The following is a 23,125-nucleotide window of genomic DNA, read 5'->3' on the forward strand; positions in this document are numbered from 1 at the left end:
TTATACCGTCTATAAATATATATAGGAAAATTATCATATTGAATTATCATTTATTACATTAATGACTACGTATGATTCATTTGGTCCAGTCAAAGATGGGACAAACTGGTGCATTCAAATATTTATTTTTTTTTTTATAAAAGGAATACATTTACACAACTTCATCGAAAACCAATGTAATAAAAAAAAAAGTAAATACCTACTGCTGGGCTGTACAGTAGGTTACAAGTGGACCACTATAATGGATGATGTTCAATTTTAATTAAATGATACAATATCATTGTATACGAAATACAATTCTGAGCGAAGACGTTCAGTCAGTCAGTCTATATTATAATAACAATTTTAAATTACAGCCAAATATCTTAGATCATTATTTATCGTTTAAATATGTAATTTCATCCAAATTTTAACTTAAAATAACAAATAAAAAAAAATGTGTTTCTATATTTTTTAGTGACAGTATATGAACTACTATTATGAAATACCATTTTTTAAATGTTCTATCCTTAACTTTAAAAAACTGAAAATTTCATAAATTTGTAACTTTAAAATAATCTTGACCTCTAAAGCACCAACTAGATTCACTTTACCGCCAGAAAAGATACTGAAGTTGAAAATCGAAGAAATATTTCAATTACTTATCGTGTTAACATACACACACAAAATAAACACACACACGACACACACACATCATTATACAATATACAATTAATACATTTTTCACTAGGATCAGAATCTAAAATAAAATTCTTATCTTTTAGTATCAGCTAATAACAAATAGCAGAGTAGCTTTTTCCCAATAAAAAAAAATAAAAATGTTAATACAAATATAAATATATATTTACCTTATAGGACATTGGTATATTATTTTTCTGTCATCTGATAGTTTATATTTTTATAATATAATCAAACAAATAATTTTTTTTTTATATATTTGTTTTACAATTTACAAATATGTATATGTGACAAGAATAAATAATGCGAACAAAAACGATTTAGTATACGTATTTGAATATATATTTTAAAAAGTATTTAGAATAGTATTCAAATATATTACATATAAATATGAATATATTTAAATACATTCAATCGAATACTTAACAAGAATTATAATGAGTGAAGTACTTTGACGCTCGTCAAGTACAGCCTGCACTTGACCCGTGGTTGTGGTATGTGTATATATTGTTCGTGGATTAAAAAATATCTCACCAGCTCTCGAAGTGGACAAGTTCAAATTGTATGAACGAAAATGATTAAGTTCATATTTTGTGTGAGTTAATTTATTCTGAAATTTGATCACATTTTTGGAAAACTTAAACATTATTTTGAAGTTTCTTTAGCTTTACAGTTTATGTGTTGTAATAACAAATACCTATACATTTTTTGTTGAAAGGGACTTTTTTTTTATACAGTCACTTTGTGGGCTGCAAACTGTTGATACAATATACATAATTGAAAAATGTAATATTAATTAAACTTAATAAATAAATTAGTTTCAATTTTAGTACTACATTTTTATTTCCTAATTACATGAGTATTTTTTTTTTCCAATTCAAATTAATCAACTAGTGAGTTGTCGAGGCTAGGGAAAGCAAGCTAATGTTATATGAACAAAATTGACTTGAGTTAATTTATTAATTAATTAAACAGCACTAGTTGTAGGTGAGAGAAAATTGACGGTTTTACTTCGTTCAATTTTATACTTTCAAACTAGTTATACTATAAACGAATTTATTAAGATCTGCGCCTCACAGTATTGACTGCGTTGGAGCAGCAGCTTCCGTTCGGGTAATCACCGGAAATGGTGGTTGGAGGAAAAAAGAAATGACTCAAATAGAGTCGCACAACCACACGACGCATGTTATTGTACACAACTTGAACGGTAATTTTATTTTTAAAATAAAGAACTATATAATATAATATATAAATTATTATTATAATAATATTGTTTATGGTATTTTCGAAATATTTTTGTATAAAATATTATAGGCACACTCGTACAAAACTAAAAAGATATGATAAGTTTATTAACAACATAACGAGTAAGGTACACGTTTTGTTATATGTTATAATTTACATAATTCATAATATGAGCACGTCATTTACAACTGTATTCTTCGGTCCTTTCCACGCACGTGTCGCATTTGACGTAACAGCACCAATAGAATGTGCACCGACACTGTTTGGTCCTGGTGAACTGGTGCGTGTTGTACCCGCGTCCGCAACACATCAGATCGCAGCCGTCCGTGCCTATGGAAATAATTCGGACAAGATGATTATACATACAAAACAATTAAATATTAATAATAATAATAATAACAGTCGATACGGTGACAGACGGATTGAGCTCAGTAAAAGAATAGTAAGTACACGTGTGAAATGAGGGCCAATGTCAAAATATATAAATTTTTTTTCAAAATACCACTGCGATGGCTAATCTTGATATTGATATTAATAGTTGGGCACACGTGTGACCGGACTCCTTATGCTGACCACTGTACAAACTACTAAAACAAAATATGACGTTTACCAAATAACGTACATTTCCTCTGAAAAGTGGCATTATATAGCCTTTGTTCACGCCAAACCGCATAGAGTTATGACATACAGTATTGTATACAGCGGAATCAAAACGGAACAAAGTCTTTATATTATTTAATTTTTCTCGACGGGAAACTCAAAAAATTAATAATAATAATATTGCCTGGCTCTTGTGTACACGGAAAGACCGATCAGTTTTTATTCGACAATTTAATCAGTAAACATCAGTTGACATATTATTATTATAAACGTTATACAATTTATTAAAATCACGAAAAACATTACTGCCGCGGCGGATGGCAATAACACGCACGACGTCAACGCCAATCGAATCACTAACGGGTGAGTACCTAATAAGTATACTTACTGTATTAATGTATTATATATATGTACGATGTACCTAATAATATATGTAAAGTGTCATGCGCTCAATCGTTTTGTCAAGTAGCAAAAAAAATTTAGGTGAACGGTCTTCCATAATATTATCCTAGACTCACCATCAGAAGTCCGGTTACAGGAACGACCGTACGTGCCCAGCGACCCGGTGCCAAAGTCCCTGTCGCAGTAGTTAGGTGACTGTTCCAGGTAGACGAGCTCGGTGATCTTCGGCTCCTCCTCGTCCACCGACCCCGCCGCAGCTGACCTGGCCGACCTGAGCCTGAGCCTCATTCGTCTTGACGACCGTTTGCCAGAAGCCCTTTGCGGATTACCACCGCCGACGACAGCCACAGCCCCCGCGGCCTGGACGCTGCGCGCCTTTCGATACTTTCGCATCAGAGCCTTGCCGACTTCCCGGAAGTGCGGCAGACTGTGCCAACACGTCTTCATTGTACAACTCCCTGACACCCCGTGACACTTGCAGTCAGTGTTCAACAGCATCTTGACAATCTGGAAACAAACGATATATGTCAGAAGACGATTTGTGAATATTTGATGTATAATATTATACACTCTCTGTAGGGCGTAGACGGACGTATAACAATTATTATTATACGATTTGACGATTAATCATTTTAAGTATGTCCGACTAGATTGTAAATTATAATTATAATATAACATTAAAACAACATAAAAATTATACTATATATGATACAATATTATGTTATTTATACAAGTCCTAAATCCTAAGGACCTATTAGAGTAGGTATTAATATTAATTATTGTGGATCTCAGACACATACATCTGTTTAATATAGATAACATAATATACATTAAATTAAATTAAAAAGAATTTACAACAAAACATGTACATTGACTTCTTAACTCGTCACATTGCCTTTAAAACATTATTATTCTCTTACGAATATTAAAATTAATTATTTATAATAATATAGCGAATCATGAAATATAAGATGCCATAAAAAAATAAAAAAATTTAATACATTTTAGAAATAAACTCCTATGCTACAAAATGTTGGCAATCTTAATAAAGCAACTACAAAGTAAAAAACTATATTAAAATTATAAAAATATTGCAAACATTACTGTTTATACTTTATATTTAGTTTCGAGAATTATTTTTAATTCGTTATAATATTATAGTAAGTATGTTTTAATTTAAATAGTACACAGATTACAATTATATACAGTTATTAAAAATTCTTAGTATTGATAAATATTATATGAATAATTGAATAGAGAATCGGCGTGTATTTCAAAATATATACATATATACCTATTTGCAGAGTGATTCACCAAGCTTGCTCACCTCCATTTTTTTAATTCGATAATGAATTTATTATTAATTTAAATTTTTGGAATTTGTAAGTGTACATACTAAGAAACCATATTTTTAAATTCTTTAAAAATGTCTGCCTCGGGGGAAAAAAAAGGGAAATTTGTTTTGAAAGAGAATAACTCATTTTTATTGTAAATTGTTAAGACAATGTTTTTATTAAAATTATAATGTAAATCTAATATTTATAAATATATAAATCGTAATATTACGAACTAGATGTTTCTAATCATTGAGTATAATATTCTATACTCTATAGTAACAAGTTTAAAAGATATAAGGACTATGATGATCTGTAAATTATAGTAGTTAGGTACTAATATCAATGTTAATTTATTAAAATTTTATAATTTATTTATAACGCATAATAACTATACAAATTGTTACATATAATTTAAATATGATCTAAAATCATTGTTGATAAGTGATGGATGACTATTATTCTCAGTGCATAAAATGTAATAACTCGAAAACTATTCGTTTGAATTTTAATCTAAAGCATCAACATTAAAAATAGCGAACTTGCGTAAAGGCTTACGTTTCATTAAAAATAATAAGTCTTTAAAAATGATTCGTTTTTGATTTAACTCTTAAAATAATTTATTATTTCTAAAATATTAAAAATAAAAACAAAATCGTTTTTTTTTCTTTTTTGTCAGTGTAGTCTGTATTAAACCTATATATATATACACCTATATTTGATGAAATCGTTCAAATCACAATTATGTAACATTGGATTACCAAATAAACAATAATTTTCACTGTTCCACAAATTCCTGTAATACGTACGTATATAACTGTTCGAATCATCAAATATTTTCAAAATTAATAACAAAAAGACTGAAAAGCCCGACAATTTAAAATAAATTTCGACTAAATCGAAAACAAAGGTCTGGTACTTTATTGGAATTATTTCTCAATCTATGTATTATCAACAACAATAAGACTTCTGTTGTACCCGATCCGCTTTTAATTTATTACAAATAAAAACAGCATCGTAGGTACATACGCAAACAAAGCTTTATAACAGATAGATGAGTAAGTATAAGTAGGTAAGTACTATAATATTATATATTATTATACATTATAGCATGGTATTATAAACGTGGTGCATAGGTACTATAATATTATATATTAATGTACATTATACCATGGTATTATAATATATAGGCGCACATTGCGCGTACAGTGTAACAATGGAGTTTTGTGCGTGGCTTATACCTTTGCCTAAGTATTACAATGTTAATAATAACGTCGTATTGTAAAATAACCTTGGCGACTTGGCATATGCCTCAGTACATGACTGGGAAAGTTAATAAATAATTTTAACTCAGCTAAGTTTATTTTGGATTTGGTGTTGGTAGACACTTTATATAATTTAAAAAAAAACTCAATATCTACGAATAATTTACTCTGAACTTTTAAATGTTGAAATTTGATGGTTAATAACATTTAATATATTAATCAGTTATAAAGAATTACGTTAGGTAGGTAAACTGTTATTTCCATAATGCTGCCTATATGTATAATGGAGAGCGATACGATTTATCTGAGTGAATTATTCGTCGAGTACAATAAGAATATATAACCACATAAATTATAAAAAAAAATGTAGTTATTATTGGCAAATGAAACTTGTTGTTATATTAATATACATATTTTTTCAATATCACTTATTTAACCTAATTGCAAGTATTCGATTCAAAATGAACTCATATATTAGTTTCAATTAATGCATGTATAATATTATATAGTATTAGTATATAATATTATAGTTTGAGCTAAAATGTTTGTATAGCAAATACCTTGGAACGGTCAAAGTTAACTTGTCAGCTAGTAATAATGCTCCAGTCTGGCATCGATGTAAAATACCATTATTATTCTTTATGTCTTCATAATCGTGTGATTCGACATATATAACCTATAACCTATATAATATTATGTGCGTATATACAGAATTATACAGGATGGTTTATTTTATATAGGCAGGCATACCTTTAACATTAGGTACCTAAGTTTATTAATTTCAGTGCACATTATTATTGTGTTCCAATTTGAGTAATATTCTTGTTGTGCATGTTGTAATAATATGAACTCTCATCCCCACTCATATTACATAAATGTAATAGTTACTTTAGATTTTTAAAATACAATACATTTTAATGTTATAGCCGTATTATAAGCTTTGTGTTTTATATAACACTAGGGACACTAATCCACGACATTGGTGTACCCAAATTGCCTAAGCAGAACGCCGTGTGACCATAATCATTATAATATTATGCTATTAATATGCATAAAAAAACATTCCTCTAACATTGTAACGTAATGTCCTAGGACGTTCTGTATCATAATATTATAAAGGATCGTCCTGTTTTTTTTAGTAAATTGTCAACATCATTGTTGTATGTACCTTTCTGCCGGCCTTGTTGTTGTGCAAGTTCATCAGACTCCGGGAATCGCCGGCGTCCGATTCCTGGGCGTCCAGGAACTTCCGAGCGAACCCCATGCCGAAGCCCAAGTCTACGCTGCATCCACCCCATTTCCACGCGGCCGCCGCTGGTCCGTCATCCAGGGCGCTAGGGTAATGCGCGTCACATCCACATATGGATATGTTGCCCCTGCTGCACGCGTCCATCAGCGCGTACGTCACACCGGCGCTGATCACAGCGTACATGTAAGCCGCTTCTCGGCTAGCTGTGAACAAACAACAGACAGAATTGAGTACATAAAATAATATAATATGATCGATAAAAAACATACTAAACGATACTAAAATACAAACAGTGAATAATATTATATATTGTTATTTACTATAATGCGAAATGAGGAATTTGTTTTATCGTGATCGAGCCACGAGTACAACAACCCGCTTGTTATGCCAATAATATTATGAAGGTGGTTGAAGACTTGTCTTTTATATTACGTTTGCATGCTTCGATTTGGTTCTCGGACTATATATTGTTATGTGAGACATTAAAAACCACACTACCTGAAAGTTCACGTAAATCCGCAAGCAACTTTAATTTGTCCACTGCTGACTAGTTTAATTTTCTAGTCTTAGAAAGTAGAACAGAGAACGTTAGATAATATGGTAGGTATAGTGAAGTACGTGACTGGAACACCAGTATTTGCCAGCTATCCAACGACAATAATCAATAATGCCCAAAACGTGGGTAGATCGTTGAGTTGATTTAACTCTCTTCTGCTGAGTCAGAGACGTTGTCCAAGCCATTATTTTCACCATGAAACAACCCATCAACGATGATATCATCAAAGTTTGAATTTGATTTCGATTTCTTGTTGACGTGTTGAAACCACAACGAGTAAGAGTCACACCTATCCTATACTTAACGCTTGGCTACATCAATAGTGATAGGTTATCAACTATATATTATAGTATATATATATATTGGTCAAGTATAATTTCAGACCTATTGGTAACCGTAATCGGTATATTAACTACAATTTTTTTTTGATATTATATTTGTGCTCGCGAACAAATACATAACGAAGAATCAAGATTTGTAAATAAAGTTCATACGTCTATCATTTCGTTGAAGTTTCATGTAAATTAAGAAGTCTAAGTTCTAACGGGTAAAGGGTGACTAGTGATTTAAATAGTACGAATAAATACAAAATATTCGTTAAAAGTGAGATGCGAATAAGTGTAGGTATCATTTATCTATCATTCAAATAGTTAAACATGACATTTTGTGGAAGTTTTTTGTGCTATAACACTGCCAAAACACAGGTTTGCACTTTAAAAGTTTAAAATGAAATTTCCTGTCGGCAGTTGTTTAAATGCATAACGAATACTACGGACTGACAAATAAGAAAAAAGGGTTTTTTTATTTTTGGTTAACATTGGTTTATTTTTTTTGTAATGTTTGCATTTCGAAATTGAATTTTCGTAAATTATAATAGTGATACAGTGAAATTTCTAGTGTATAATATTTTATGTTCAATTGTTTGCACATTGCATAAATAACATAAATACAATTTATTTTCATTTTCATTAAAGTTATTTTTACTCACGTGATTAATATTTATAGTTCCATGGTGAATAGGTTTTTTTATTGAGCCTTTTTTTTAATTGAAATGTGTTTTATTTTAAACTATAACAATCATTAGTTTGGAATTTATATCACTAGTCAATCGGTCGATCTTATTAAACATCGCATCAGCGTTAAAACTATAATTAAAAGTGTGGGTACCTATATAGTATATATTGTGCTATTTTAAATTAAAAAATGTGTACTACTGTACTTAAAAATATATCACTACAAAACTACTCATAAAATCAATAATCACATGGAGTTTTAGACATATGGGGTTGATGTACCTATTTCGTTAAAATATTAAACTTTTTAGATTTTATGTAGACGTTGAATAAAGTATGAATATTTCAGTTACCTAACAATGAGTATCGTGTTCATATATTATTATTGTACATAAATAATCTTCCCTTTGATGTTTGTTATAAAAAAAGTTCTTCGTTCTCATATTCCGTAGTAATCGATAATACAAAGTTCAAAAATCTTTAAAGACACCGTTTCCAAGGCAACTAACGATGGACATTTTTGAAAATAAGATTTTAAAATTAATTTACTCGGAGATAAGTTTTTGAAATGTACGTGAACAATATGGAAAATAAGCATAAGAGTAAAAAAAAATACACTACTATACACAATAAGACACTTGTTCGATTAAAAATATAATGCCTTATATTGGGGTATTGTATAATATATTTATTTACAATCCGGTGAAACTGAAGTCCCATAATTTCAGATTTCAACTCTCAGACAAACCAATTCATATTTAAAACGTATAGGTAGTACCAGTAGTACCAGAAAAGAAAACCTGTTCGAATGCTAAGAGCTGAGCAAACGGTTTACAATATAACAATTCAAGAACTAAAAAAGAAACGTGCTCAATAATACAGAATAACGACATATTTTTTAGTTATTCATTATTTTATTTACGTAAAATGTCTTCAATGTCAAAGTTTTGAAGTTTCGATAAGCCTACAGGCTATAACTAAAAATGTTTGAAACTTTTGCTTATGAAGTATTTTGGAGTATCAAGTGTCGCAAACAATATGTTAAACAAATATTGTTTTTCTGAAAACCCCAAAGAAAATTGTCTCTTTAATCCCTTTCTCAAAGGTTAGGTGGGTACCCGAATCAACAGGAAATGTATTCGTAACACCCCTAAAAACCCTTTAAGAAATCCAACCCCCTAAATCCATATATTAACCGGAATGATTAATTTTAATACACCCGAATTAACCAAGAACCGAATAAGTTTTACAAATTTCATGTGAGAATTTTGTATGCATCGATTTTGTAATTAGTTGCTTGATAATAATTATGAACAGGAATAATTTTTCAATCAGCTGTTGGCAGTAATTATTAAATAATATATTTCTCGTTATCAACACATTTTAACATTTATATAATGTTATGCTTCGTTTCATCTATTCATTCAGTAGTACCTACCTAATCGTCTATCAGTGATATTTTATGAAATTAAAGAAGTCCCCATAATAGTATAATCTAAACAATTAGGCGCCTACATGTTTTTCAAATTAAGTTTTACCTGACCTAATGTGACTTAACAACTGTACTAAAACATATTAACCCGAATTATAACGGTCATGGAAACCCAAACGTTTGTTTGGATTTTTGATTTCTGTATTTGAACACCCGAATACACCCATCCTCAGTAACCTGATACTCAAATAAATTACGAGGGGGCAAAGCATTTATTTATTGCATTTTGCTTAGCTCCCTTGTCAATACAATCACTGTATATATGACATACATATTATACATGCTATACGTCATGTGCATATTGTTTTTTTTATACCTAATAGATTTCCGTAACGTTAAAATAATAAACTTACCTACTCAATACATTCGGTTTGAAATTGTTCGCTTGTTAATCAAAATTATGCTACAATCGTTGTACTTTGGACTTTCGTGATTTTATATTATTATAAGATAGACGCGCTAATCGCATACCGCGTGGAACATCACATAATATTATTATATTATACCATTCACGAACCGTTTTAGGCTGACACGTCGAAAACAACAATCGATCATCAATATCAGTATACCATATTTAAGTAACCTTTGTTGAACCACAATCGCAGTGTTGTACATTTAACTTATATATAATATATACCTACATTAAACATTACATATAATATTATATTATACGTATGTAGTAGCAGTTTATAATAATATAGTTGGCTAATATATACACACGTTGTAATTGTAGTAACGTATAACAATGATAATATGACATTTCGTGCAGCGATTCGCTACGTAGTTGGACATCAATCAATGCATAAATTACTGGTTTTTCCAACGAGAAAACGCGTCTCAAATTGAATGAAATAACGCTATCCGCGTTCTTCGATTTAAATTGGATTATACGCGGCACGATATCGTTATCGTCGTGTCTCAACGTTTTAAGACTGACACGTGTCCTGGTTAAACTTCGTACACAAATATACAAGATATATAATAATGTAATGTATATTATTATATCTTATATATTTGTATAAATTATATAAAAAACAACATGAAATATACAAGAACGAAAATATTATTATAGACTGTATACGATACAGCAAGGCAAGGAATAATATCATATGGTATACAATTTGCAGTACGAGGAAATATGAGCCAACCATTTTATGCTTTATGCACGTGACTTTACAAATTTACTACATCATACCATAACCTAAACTTTGTAGAAACGATATCGGATGTACAAGTATAATATTATGTAAGCGTGTCTAGCGATGTGAGAGGATTTGTCAACGACATAACGGTCCAGTGGCATCAAAGATGTGTCCTAGTTGGAGGATCTTATGACTTTTATTATTAAATAAAAATAAAATTGTTGTCGAGTTTGCTCAAATTAAAGCTCAAAGAATTAAATTTTAAATACACTTTATACTATATAAGTGCGATGATATTGTCTATACAATTTGTATTAGCTTCTAGCATTATATCTTAACTATATATTATATTTGAACAACAAATTTACCACTATAATTTAATTTCTTTGCGTTTCAACTTTAAAGGAGTGGTTTCTACCACCGTTAGTCTCTATGTCTAACAAGTTCCATGCCACTTTAACGGTCGTTTAGCAATAAAGTCATAGGCTGTTTTTGACGATTGGACTAGAAATAATTATATATAATCAGACTGCGTATGTGCATGTGATGTAGGTAAGCGCAATGATCGACGAGAATCATATTATTATTATTTTAAATTAATAATTATTGATATGAAACATGATTTAGTCGCGAGCCGTTGTTCAGAACTCGTGTGATGTAAATTTAGCACACCCCAATATATAATAACATGTGAAGACGAAAACCATCTCAAAGGTTGCGTATATAATAGGTACTTATTATTGGAAGTTCAGAAGTTCGGTCAATCAAACTCCGAGGAAGGGACGTAATATTTAGTCCGTCATCATTAGAAACTGCGTGAATCAACGCGTAGTCTGCGTTGCACGTAATTTTGCAATCATCGCACGACCGTTTAATTTTGACTTTTTTGGCCGAAATTTGCGGTTAGAGGCTAAAAACAAGATCGTGGACATTCGCTTACCGTGGTTAACGAAACGGTTAGCGTCGGGCGACGAGATATTATTTCCCGGGAGCTCGATTAAAAATTTAAAATCCTAACAGCAATCAATTATGCGCGCAATTCTCATTGCGGCCAAAGCATTATAATAAAATGGTTTGTAATATATTATTTTTATATATATTTTTTATACGTTTCTTCTATACATATAAATTTATTATATACGACCCAGACTCGGAATGAGTTGATTTATAGACGCAGGACGCCGACTTCTAAAATATAATATAATATAATAATATGTACGTATAACAACTTCGAGGCGAATCCCGAGTCTAGGGATTTATGTGTTCGGACCTTATTATTGTATTATTATTATTATTATTAATATTTACAAGTGCACAAGTTCCATCATCAATCAAGAGATTCGAACAAAAGTGCGATTTTTTTTTTTTTACCACCGTCGACATTTTATCATAACGCCGCGGTTGGCTGCTGATTGATCCGCGTACGACGTGGTGATAATTTAATAACGATAATATTGGCTGAGGTTGAACAAGAGGAATTCATGAGCATATCGTCGGATATCATATATATATTACGGTATAAACACACCGTTCTGGCGGCGGGCATGTTGTTGTCGTACTGCAGTTGTTGTATTATTGCTGGGCTTTTCACGTCCAACGGAATGCGTATTTTTTTTTTTTGGGTGGGGGGGAGGAGAGGAAAAAATGTCCGACCTTCGTGGATCAAGCATCGCACTATACAGCAGTGCCTGTGTTATGCCAGCGGTACAAATTAATACGCCGCGGAGTGCGATTAATTTCTCGAATGCTCTCTCCGGTGCGACGACCTGGCCCGAAATTCCTTTGCGACCGAAATTCTGAGTTTTTTTCCACATTATATTATTATTGTATACCTACATCGTGGAGGCCGCCGCCGCGGTCAGCGCGCGCGTCCGATCGATAAAATGGGACACGCCGCCGCGGAAGCAACATTTTACCGCGTAAATACAATATCATCGCTGCCTCGCAACGGCAAGATGTCGTCAGTTTTCAAAGTTTTCGGAGGCTCCGACGATGAAATACTAAATATTGATTTGGTCTGCTATATAAACACTTATTTTTCGTATTCTTCTCTTAAATATCTAACCCCTCACGACCCCACACTCACATTGATATTACCGTTAAATTGTCAAAAGACAAGTCTTTAACGCTGCTCCGGTTCTATATTATTATAATATACACTGTTTAAATCACCAATAAATAATTTTTTGATGTAACCGTTTTCGGTGTTATTATCAGATTTTTATTTCCATTCGACTTTCAACGGACTTTGCTTGTAATTATTTTTTTTTTACAGTATGATTAGTGTGAATTAAAAATAATGTTAGAACCGTAAACAAAATAGAATCTGAAAAATTATACCGGAATATTATAATATAATATTGTTATTGGTTAATATTCAACATTTTTAAAAAAAAATAGACCTATTTCAGACGACAGAGGTGACTATTGAACTTATTAGAGATTATGGGTAATTATTATTAATTGTAATCATTTCTCAATATAACTTATAAATAACATATATAACAACAATTAATAATAATTACCCATAATCTCTAATAAGTTCAATAGTCTAACTAAATTAAAATTTGAATGTTGATTGTGTTAGTAGTTATATATTATATAGGCGATACAAATATTATTATATGTATATATATATATATAACCTATTGGTACATTTAATATATTATTTCATCGTAGTAACATGAACTTGTAATTATAAATGTATGAGTTTTATTCCCATAAGTAACAAGTAACAATACCAATTACTCGGTTACGGGTGAAGAGGAGGCGGTATCATTGTATCAAATACTCAGAGGCTCCAATACCGCAAACTTTACACCACGTCATCCGCCATTGTACCGAACACACGTCGCATATCGTTTTCAATATTCAGTAGACATTATAGTCTTAGGTGAAAATCGGGGGTAAGGCTAAGTCGGCCCAAAATATTCCATAAGCCCCCCCTCCCAATAAAAAGACAGATTTTTAGTTGTTTGGGAACAAAGTTCCTACGGCTTACATTAATGTTCAAAGTATTTGTCCCCCCCCCCCAAAAAAAAACCTTTTTTTTTTAATGGATTTCCGCTTATGACTTATATTGGTACGTTACATGCCCTATAGGCTATAATAATATTATTTCACCGCACGCTGCATATTTACATTATAACCGTTATCATCGAAATTTCTCTATCCGACGGAGGGCCTACAGAATTCGAGTCTTATACAGTTTAACGTACGCAATATTAATCGTTATACATTTGTGAACAGGGTATATAGTAATATATCGTTGTGATCACAACATTTGAGTATTCGACTGAAGATTTCGGGGTGAATTTAAACGACGATTTACATTTTGCAGTATATTATATTTGTTAAGACATTAAATAGCCGTTTTCACAATGTCCAGTAAAGTGTCCGATTACGCTTACCGGCAGAATTCATTCTGTGCTACCGATAGAATTCTGCCGGTTTAGTCTTAACCGACTGATAACAGATTTTATTACCAGCAGAATTCGCCCGGTTAAGCGCCGGTTAACTTTTTACCGGACATTGTAAAAACAGCCCAAGTAAAATATCGTTGTCGTCGTATATGATATTTATAAATATTACATTATGCAGTTAGTTTTAAGCTGCTGTCGGGGAAAACAAAACCTTTCGATTGACCCATACAACAATGGCAATCGCGTGGCAGTATATTTGATATAATTGGTGTAAAACATAATTAATTATGTATAATAATACTAATAATATTAATATCGACCATCGGCCGCGTCGCCGAAAAGTGCTCCCGTTCCGCGATCGGGACGCAACCGAACGTACTCATCTAACATTCTGACCGGCAATATATTATTGCGCTATTGAAGTCTGTTATTCGATTCGCACGGCGTTTCGATGCGATCGTTTGATACGTTATTCCGAGCAATAGTGCTGATTTTGGACAAAAAAAATTGTATTACTAATAGTTATAACAAAAACTAATTAGGGATATTTTGATATAAAAGTATAATATTATCACAACGTCGGTTTTTGGACCACGCCGTTTTCGTTAATTTTCATATTATTTCGATTAGAATTTCAGAGGCGATGGCCCGTGCTATGAAATTGGTACCGTCTAATCGATGGCCGCGTCTACCTACTTCGAGCTCGATTCGATAAAAAAAAATATATGCAAGATATATACAAGATATTATATTACACCTATTTACATTTCGTATATTGTATATATATATAAATTTGACCGCGTGTATTGAGCAACAGCTGCTGCAGCTTATAGCTTATCGGTGGAGGGGGGGGGAGATTTTACATTTTAAGTGTGTGCTGAACGTGGGCAAATATTTGCGATCAGTTTCTTGCACACATAACTTACTTACGGCCCTCCTCTCCTCTCTCTCACTGTCTCGTATTATATACGTTTATTCGTTGTCAAAAAGTTTGCATTTCGACTACTGTGCTAAGCGCCCTGCAGCGAGGAAAGTATTTGATGTATAAACATCAAGAAACATTGTACGGAAATTTCCTCCAACGTCCGTGTTCGCCGTATAAGGACGAGGCGTGTAAGACATGGTGAAACATTCACACAACGTGGTACTTATTATTATACTATTAATATATAAGTCGGGAAATTCGGTCTATCTATAATCTATAAGTAGGTATATATACTGTGATGGGCGTTGTTTCAGTTTTTGCCAGATGTTCGAGTCTTTTAACACGCCAATTTTAACATTTTACCGGACTGTATAAAATAATATAATAAAATAATAATTATAAGTACTCTCCTTTTCTTTTATGATCCTAATTTCAATCACTATTCATATTGACTATAATAATGTATATTTTTCAATTAATATCTAAATTGGGTGAATTTCGCTTTTCAGACGTTATAGCTTATTATAGGTACCGTTATGTTTGCGGGGCTATCCATAAATTAATAATCAATGGCAACAGCACTATAATAACGCGGTCGCCGGCGTGATACTCCACAATATGGCTGCAGGTATTTGGTAAGATAATACTGTAATATTATAAATTAATTATATTATGATTTATAACGTATTAAAAAAAAATTATATTTCTATCTGCATAATGAAGTTAATTATGACGGTTTATTGGAGTCCATTAATGCGGAAGGGGCCAATAATTGTCAACATCTTTGATTTTAATGGTGCCGTCGTACCCCCTGCCCCCCACGCACAAACGACTACCCCCGACACCGCACACCTAACAGAATAAGTACCTACATTTGTCTCGCTCCGAAAGTGTATACATTGCTGCGCGCACTGTGGCACTTTGTACGAATTTCCAATTTTATTTTTAAAGTGGCTGGTACCATTTATGAACCGTCCCGTCGATTCGGATGAGCACCGTTCGCTTGAATGTTGTGTACTTATATATATATATATATATATATATATATATGTAATTTGTATTTATAATATACATATATAATATATCGTAAATGGGACGAGAGAAAAAAGGCACCGCTTCGACAATATGCTAATTTCGACGTAAATTATATGGTAATTATTATTATTATTATTCGCAGGTAAACAAAGGCGCGTGCACAGTCTTGAGATTCCGATTATGTTTTTAAATCGTTATCTAATATACATAATATTATATATACTGTATAATTTAAATAATAAAATAAAGTTTATTATGCATGATGATTCACAAAGCATCATGACAACCCCCCCCTCACATTTTTTTTTTTTATTATTTAATACATTTTTACCGAATCTGATTTTTAGAATTTTTAAATATTCTTATAGACTATATAATATATAATAGGTATTTTCGATTACTTTTTTTCGTACTATTTAAGAGAGTGTCCTGTGACGATACAAACTTCTGTTTTACAAATGAGAACCACCCATTTTTAGGTACTATAAATTATTCAGCACATGATTTTTTTATGAGTAGTTTCTGAGTTGTAATAATAATAATAATAATAATAATAATAATAATAATAATAATGTTTATTCAAATAATTAAATAATTGAATAAAACGGGCTGAGGCCCAGTGGTACATAGTGTTTAAAATTACACTACGACTAATATATAGTGAAATTATATAAATAGCTAGGTAATAAGAGTTATCAACATTATGTAATAAAGATAATAGATAATGTGCTTATACACAAAATAATTATGTATATTACCATGTAATATTTATGAATAAAAAGTTGGAGATAAGAGTTTCGATAATATCTGAATAAAAACCAATAAATAGGTAACTAATAGGAACATGACTAAACAAATATTCAATTTACAAATATTATTTTAATATTGTTCGTAACCATAGCATCGGCTAGTATCATTAACTTTACTATTCTCAGTACATACAATTGAATAAATCGGAGATAACCAAGGCTGGGCAAGTTAATGTTTTTTTTTTAACTCAGTTAAGTTAAGTTAATATGCACCAATAACAAAAAGTTAAAGTTAACTTAACTCTAAGTTAACTCAATTAAGTTAAAAGTTAATACACACTTTTTGTTAATTTTTTATTAATTTAAAAATAAAAAGTTAATTTGTTTATACAACGCTAGCGTACTAAATTTTTTCCAACTCAAAACTAAATTATAGGATATAGTGTTTATACTTCATACAGTATTTCCATATAAGTTAGATTCGAATAATATAAATTGTTAACTTTAAACAATTTACGATAAATATTTTTTGACATGAAAACGAAATAGACTGAATTAGTGAAATATAATTAAATTAAAAACAAAATAAATTAACTTAACTTACTTCTTAAAATGAAAAATTAACTCGTTAATTTAGTAAGTTAACAGTTAAGTTAATGAAAAGCCAAAAGTAACTAGTTAAGTTAAAAAGTTAAAATAAAATGAACTTTTTAACTTAACTTTAACTTTTTAACTCATTAATGCTCAGCCTTGGAGATTACTAGTTCAAATTTTGATTTAGATACACAAAATTTTAAAACAAAATTATCTGCTTTATAATTTAAAGTAAATAAGGGTTGTTCTCAATTCTCATTAGAAAAACAGATGTTTGTAACTTCACGTCCGGAGACTCTATTGTATTAAAAATCCTCGGTCTTTAAGAATAGGTATTCAAAATCATTGAATTTCAAATAACTGCAATATTGAAGAAAATAATAACGGGGTGAGCATGCATGAGGTGATTAACTCTGTATATGGCGTAATCAATTTTTATATTTTTTATTGATCACTCGATCATTCGATCGTTTTTTTTTTCACAGTTTTTGTATATAAAGCATTTAATAATATGGTCGGGATAAGGTTTCGGCGTTGCGCATAATTTTGAACCGGACGAAAAACAATTGAAACGTTTTGTCCGTATAAACTATATTATACGTAAAAAAAAATCTGAACTCATCGCGGGCGATGTCTTACCCGCTGCAGCGCTGTACACATAGCGCGCTTATATATTATTATATAGTGCGCCGCTGTCGATGTGTCCAGCCCATTCGTTCGCGTTGGCATCGATATTATCGACTTACAGACAAATAAATAAAGTGAGACGAAGAAGAGCGGTGGTGAGCGAGAGTTGAAGTGAGGAGAGAGCGAACGAGACGACACTGAGAAGAGAAAAATAAAATGATTCGGACGGATGTTAAAGCCGAGCATAATATAAAATATAACATAAAATATTATTATAGTTCTCGGACTGCAGCTGTACTTATACATTATTATTACTATTGTTGTGTATAATATTTTATAGTAATGCAATAATATTCGTGGACTATAACACGTGTATCCTCCACACACACGCCACTTATTTTACGTATAGGTACCTACAAATAATCCGAGAATATACTTGGAACTGGCGCCGCTAATGCAATATTAAACAGTGTTATCGCGTGAAAGTCCAACGGTGGACGTCAAGTTTTTAACTAACTTTAATAACCAACAGCGACCGGAATCATAATGGAAATCGGCATTCCCTCGCGTGTATAAGTTCCTATATAATATACTGTTGTATACGTACTTACGACCGATTTTACCTTTCATCGTGTAATGTTATCAAGTAATTATAATATGATAATGTAAATATTATTATATTCGAAACGAAGATTCGTGTATATTACGGTGCATATATCCAATATTATTATTTATTATTATATTAATATTTGAGCATTAGGTCACGTATAGGACAATAATTATTGTTGTGTACCTACTATAGTTATTTTACAATTTCAAGTTTGTATGGATGAATACTATAGGTAGTGTATAACGTAGATTATTATTATATATTGTATAATATTTTGAACCACAATTGTGATATCATAACAATTTGGGTACTTAATTTTATCGAAGCTTTGAATAAACGCATAAATACATGGTATATTTGAGTACACAAATGGGTTTTTATCAAGAATAGGTACACAAAAACAAATTTTCTCGACGGGTTTTTTTTACCCGACTATTTGACGATTGTGTTATAAATATTAACTAGGTATTATTTCAGTTATTTCGTATAAAATAATACAAAAAAATGATTTAGATACCCAGAGCTTTTAAATTTTAATTGAAAATGCACGTGTAACGCTTACAAAACGTTTAATAATTCGTACAAATTAATCATCATTGGTATTATACGATTAAAATGCCCAAAAACAATTTGTTACAATATTGTACATAAAATATATTATGTAAATATGATCGTTAATGGAGTTTGGTTAAAATATTTCAATAGTATAAATTAAATATTTTTATAACACTGTTGAATGTACCTATGGAATAAATAAATTAACATGCGATTAATGGACAGATTCACGAATGTAATTACCAATGATGTTCCAACATTATTACTATGCAGATAATATTATATTATATAATAAATGCATAAAAAAACGGCTATAGGAATTCGCATTCGATGTGTGTTGTAGGTATATATAAATATATTATCACATATAATATGTATTAGGTATGTTTATATACATTATATAAACCGATATTAGAACCATATTATAATAGTTGTTTTTATATACGTTTAAATTAATTAATTAATTAATACGAATGTTTAGGCGTTAACGGATAGTAGGTTATAAATACTTATAATATAGGTGGTTGATGCTGTAATTTAGTACAGTTAAATTTTTACATTGCAAATACCGATAAATGACCCAATCATGTCAACGCCATATTATAATTGTAAAATATGTGAACAAAATATATTATATTCCGTACACATTTTACTGGTATAATATATATGACGTAGGTATATGTACCAGACATGGTTACTATAAACGTTATATCATATATTATTATGTTTGAAAAGTAAGTTGAGCATTTTATTTAGTATTATAACGTCGAAAATGAGTATACAGCTGCAGGTTAGTACCTGTCAGATATAACAAATTGTTTTGTGCAAACTTCGAATAAATATACCTAACCGCTCATAGATTAGCTCAAACGATGATACGCTATAAGAGTAGGTAGGTACATGTTTATACAAACATATTATCATACTCTGTGATCGAAAAAATAAGTATTTATCTTATAATATTATTGTATGCATGTATAATGGTTTTTTCTTATTACGCTTATTCTATTCTTAACATTATGCAATTATTCGTTTAAAGTTTAAACATTTATTCACATTAAAAAAAAAACGTAAATAATGGATGTAGAATAATATTGCTCGTAATATTACGCTAGTATATGTAAAGGAATTTATATTATGAAAAAAAAATGTTTCTCTTACAATATATTAATAATAAATATAAGCCGAATACCTACGAATACAGAGACTGCGCAGATATTGGGCACTCGCTTCGATCACCTCAGCGCAGAATTTATTATATTAGTATGTTGCGCGCAGTCATTCAGTCTTAGAACAATGATATAAATTATAGCCTTCTTTGCTATAAACGATTTTGAGCGGATTTGATATACTCGATTAAAATCAAACACTACACAGGCAATGATACTTGTTCTCGACTGTTCGAGGGTTGACGGTAGTTTATATTTTTACGCTTGGTGAAACTATTGAAAAAAAATGGAAAAATTACCACTCTGTAACTAGACTTGATATCCACGAGTCACAGAAATGTATAAAACCCCTTCATCGTACGACAATCGATTTTGCATATGAATCCGACTCAGCTACCCTTAGCCATGACATCAAAGTTAAAACATTTATAAACATAGATTTTACAAAAGACAATACTACCTCATATATAATTAACGCTCACCTCGGCACAAAGTGCATAATAATATATAACATAGACAATAGTATTATCGTATATGATATTAAGATAGCGCTACACCCGCATGCGTTGTTAAACTCATAATACTTGCTTTAAAATTAAAATCTAAAAAAACCTATGTGGTTCAATAGATAATATTCTTACTTCTAAATTTGATACTAGGTCAATTCACTCCAATATTGATCTTAACAGAGTTAAATAGATTATGCAGAACGTACAATTTGCTATGTTACCTATGCGTTTGTTAGACGGAGACAGCGGTGACAGCGCATTCGGCTGTAGCGTCCTACATTTTGAATTAAGTACGTTATTATAATATGTATAATAAATAATAATATTATAATATTTCAAATATCGAACTGAGGCCTATTTTATTATTGTATACGTATAGAATCGGTGTTTGTCGATATCGTGTTGAAACGTAGGTTCGTCTTTGTATTATTATATGTATGGAGGATCACGATATATCTTTAACAGAGTTAAAAGCTTAAGTGCGTTAAAACGGTTATAATTCGACCATATTGTGCCGTCCCGTAATAATAATAATGATAATAATAATTGAGACAAAACAAATGGCCTCCCCCCCCCCCCCCCCCCGAAAACACTCTCTCACTACCATCCCCCGCATCGTGCTGAGTATATAATAATGTAGGTATACAGTAATGCCCCACATCTTACAACACACGTCCGCGTCATCTCTTTTTCGATCGGAGACGATAAATTTGGAATTTTATTGCGGCCTAGTTATAATAATATAGAAGTCATATTATATATGTATAATAATATGTTGGTACATGCTTGTGCGTGCGACCCCGCGGAGAGGATATTATACGCTCGCGCGGTCATTCCGTATAAAGAGAGATAATAATATTATAGCTGCCACTATTGCGCGGCGGTCGGGACGTCCAGACTTTCAATTACCGCGCGTATAGATAATGAAAAACCAGTTATACACTATATGCCGTATGTATACATAGTAATAATAATGCACGCGTCGAATGTGTGTAATTGCGTTTTTGTTTTTCGTTACTTATCTCTCGTTTCTCTCTCTCTCTCTCTCTCTATCTTTGTGTGCAGCAGACGCGCCTGAGAGAGCGAGATTATGATACGCCGATGCCCGAGGCCAGGGTGCCTCATCGCGATCGCCGCTCTAAGTGCTCTCCATATAATATACAGTCGTCGTGGTCCGGCCGACTTCCGAGTGCTGCAGTATTATCATAATATTATATCCTCTACGTTATAATGTACTACTCGACTAGCGTGTATTAATGATAATGATAATATGCAGCGATCGCCATTATTATATTATTACTGTTCGCATGTGTGGATTACTGGCGTGGCTTGGTGAAAAAAAAAATGGTATTTCGCGTTTTTATCTTTAACTTGATGATTTTTATCAGACTCCTGTGGTATTGTAATAATATATGATTGTCAGATGTGCAGAAGAGTACCAACGAGTGAATTCTATATAACCGGAGCCTTCTGATCGAGGGCATAGCTTTAACAGAAGCCCGTCCCGCCAGCGAAATCCAAGGGTGGCTGACCTGTAGTGCACATGAGACGAATTATATCATCAAGCCATCAATAGCAGGAGGTAGATATGATCGAAATCGTTCAGGGGAATCGCTACGAACCCCAGTGGAAGCTCAAAACAGTTCAAACTTCGTCTCCGCCTCGTAGACGATGACGCAATACGATTTAGAAGCACTTTTTTAAGATATTATACACAATTTATCTAACATGTTAAAAGTTTTTTTATATAAATAAATTTGTAAGCGCGCCTATTCCTTAGCAGAGGGATTATTATTTTGAAAATATGTATGATAAAGATGTGATACATTGGTCAATAAAGTTATATTATATTTTCCAATTAATTAAATTAGGTAATTAATTATTAGTGAAAAAATGTATAATTTGTTCATAAGTGATGGATGGAAGAGATATCAGATAACGAAATTGTAATATT

The 23,125-nt window shown here is 31.4% G+C and overlaps 1 protein-coding gene across 1 annotated transcript in view; it reads right to left on the bottom strand.

Annotated features, from left to right (window-relative positions):
• Nucleotides 1-2,001: 2,001 nt before the first annotated feature.
• The window catches only part of LOC100168810 (protein Wnt-2), a 74,059-nt gene continuing 52,935 nt past the window's right edge, over nt 2,002-23,125 (bottom strand). Inside the window, exons 3-5 of the mRNA XM_001948506.4 lie at nt 6,693-6,976; nt 3,042-3,432; nt 2,002-2,253 (exon numbers count right to left, since the gene is read on the bottom strand). Coding sequence (XP_001948541.2) covers nt 2,102-2,253; nt 3,042-3,432; nt 6,693-6,976 — 827 coding nt within the window. The 3' untranslated portion in view covers nt 2,002-2,101. The remainder of the gene's footprint in view (nt 2,254-3,041; nt 3,433-6,692; nt 6,977-23,125) is intronic.

This window comes from Acyrthosiphon pisum, chromosome A1 (genome assembly GCF_005508785.2).
Source record: "Acyrthosiphon pisum isolate AL4f chromosome A1, pea_aphid_22Mar2018_4r6ur, whole genome shotgun sequence".
Classification (NCBI taxonomy): domain Eukaryota; kingdom Metazoa; phylum Arthropoda; class Insecta; order Hemiptera; family Aphididae; genus Acyrthosiphon; species Acyrthosiphon pisum.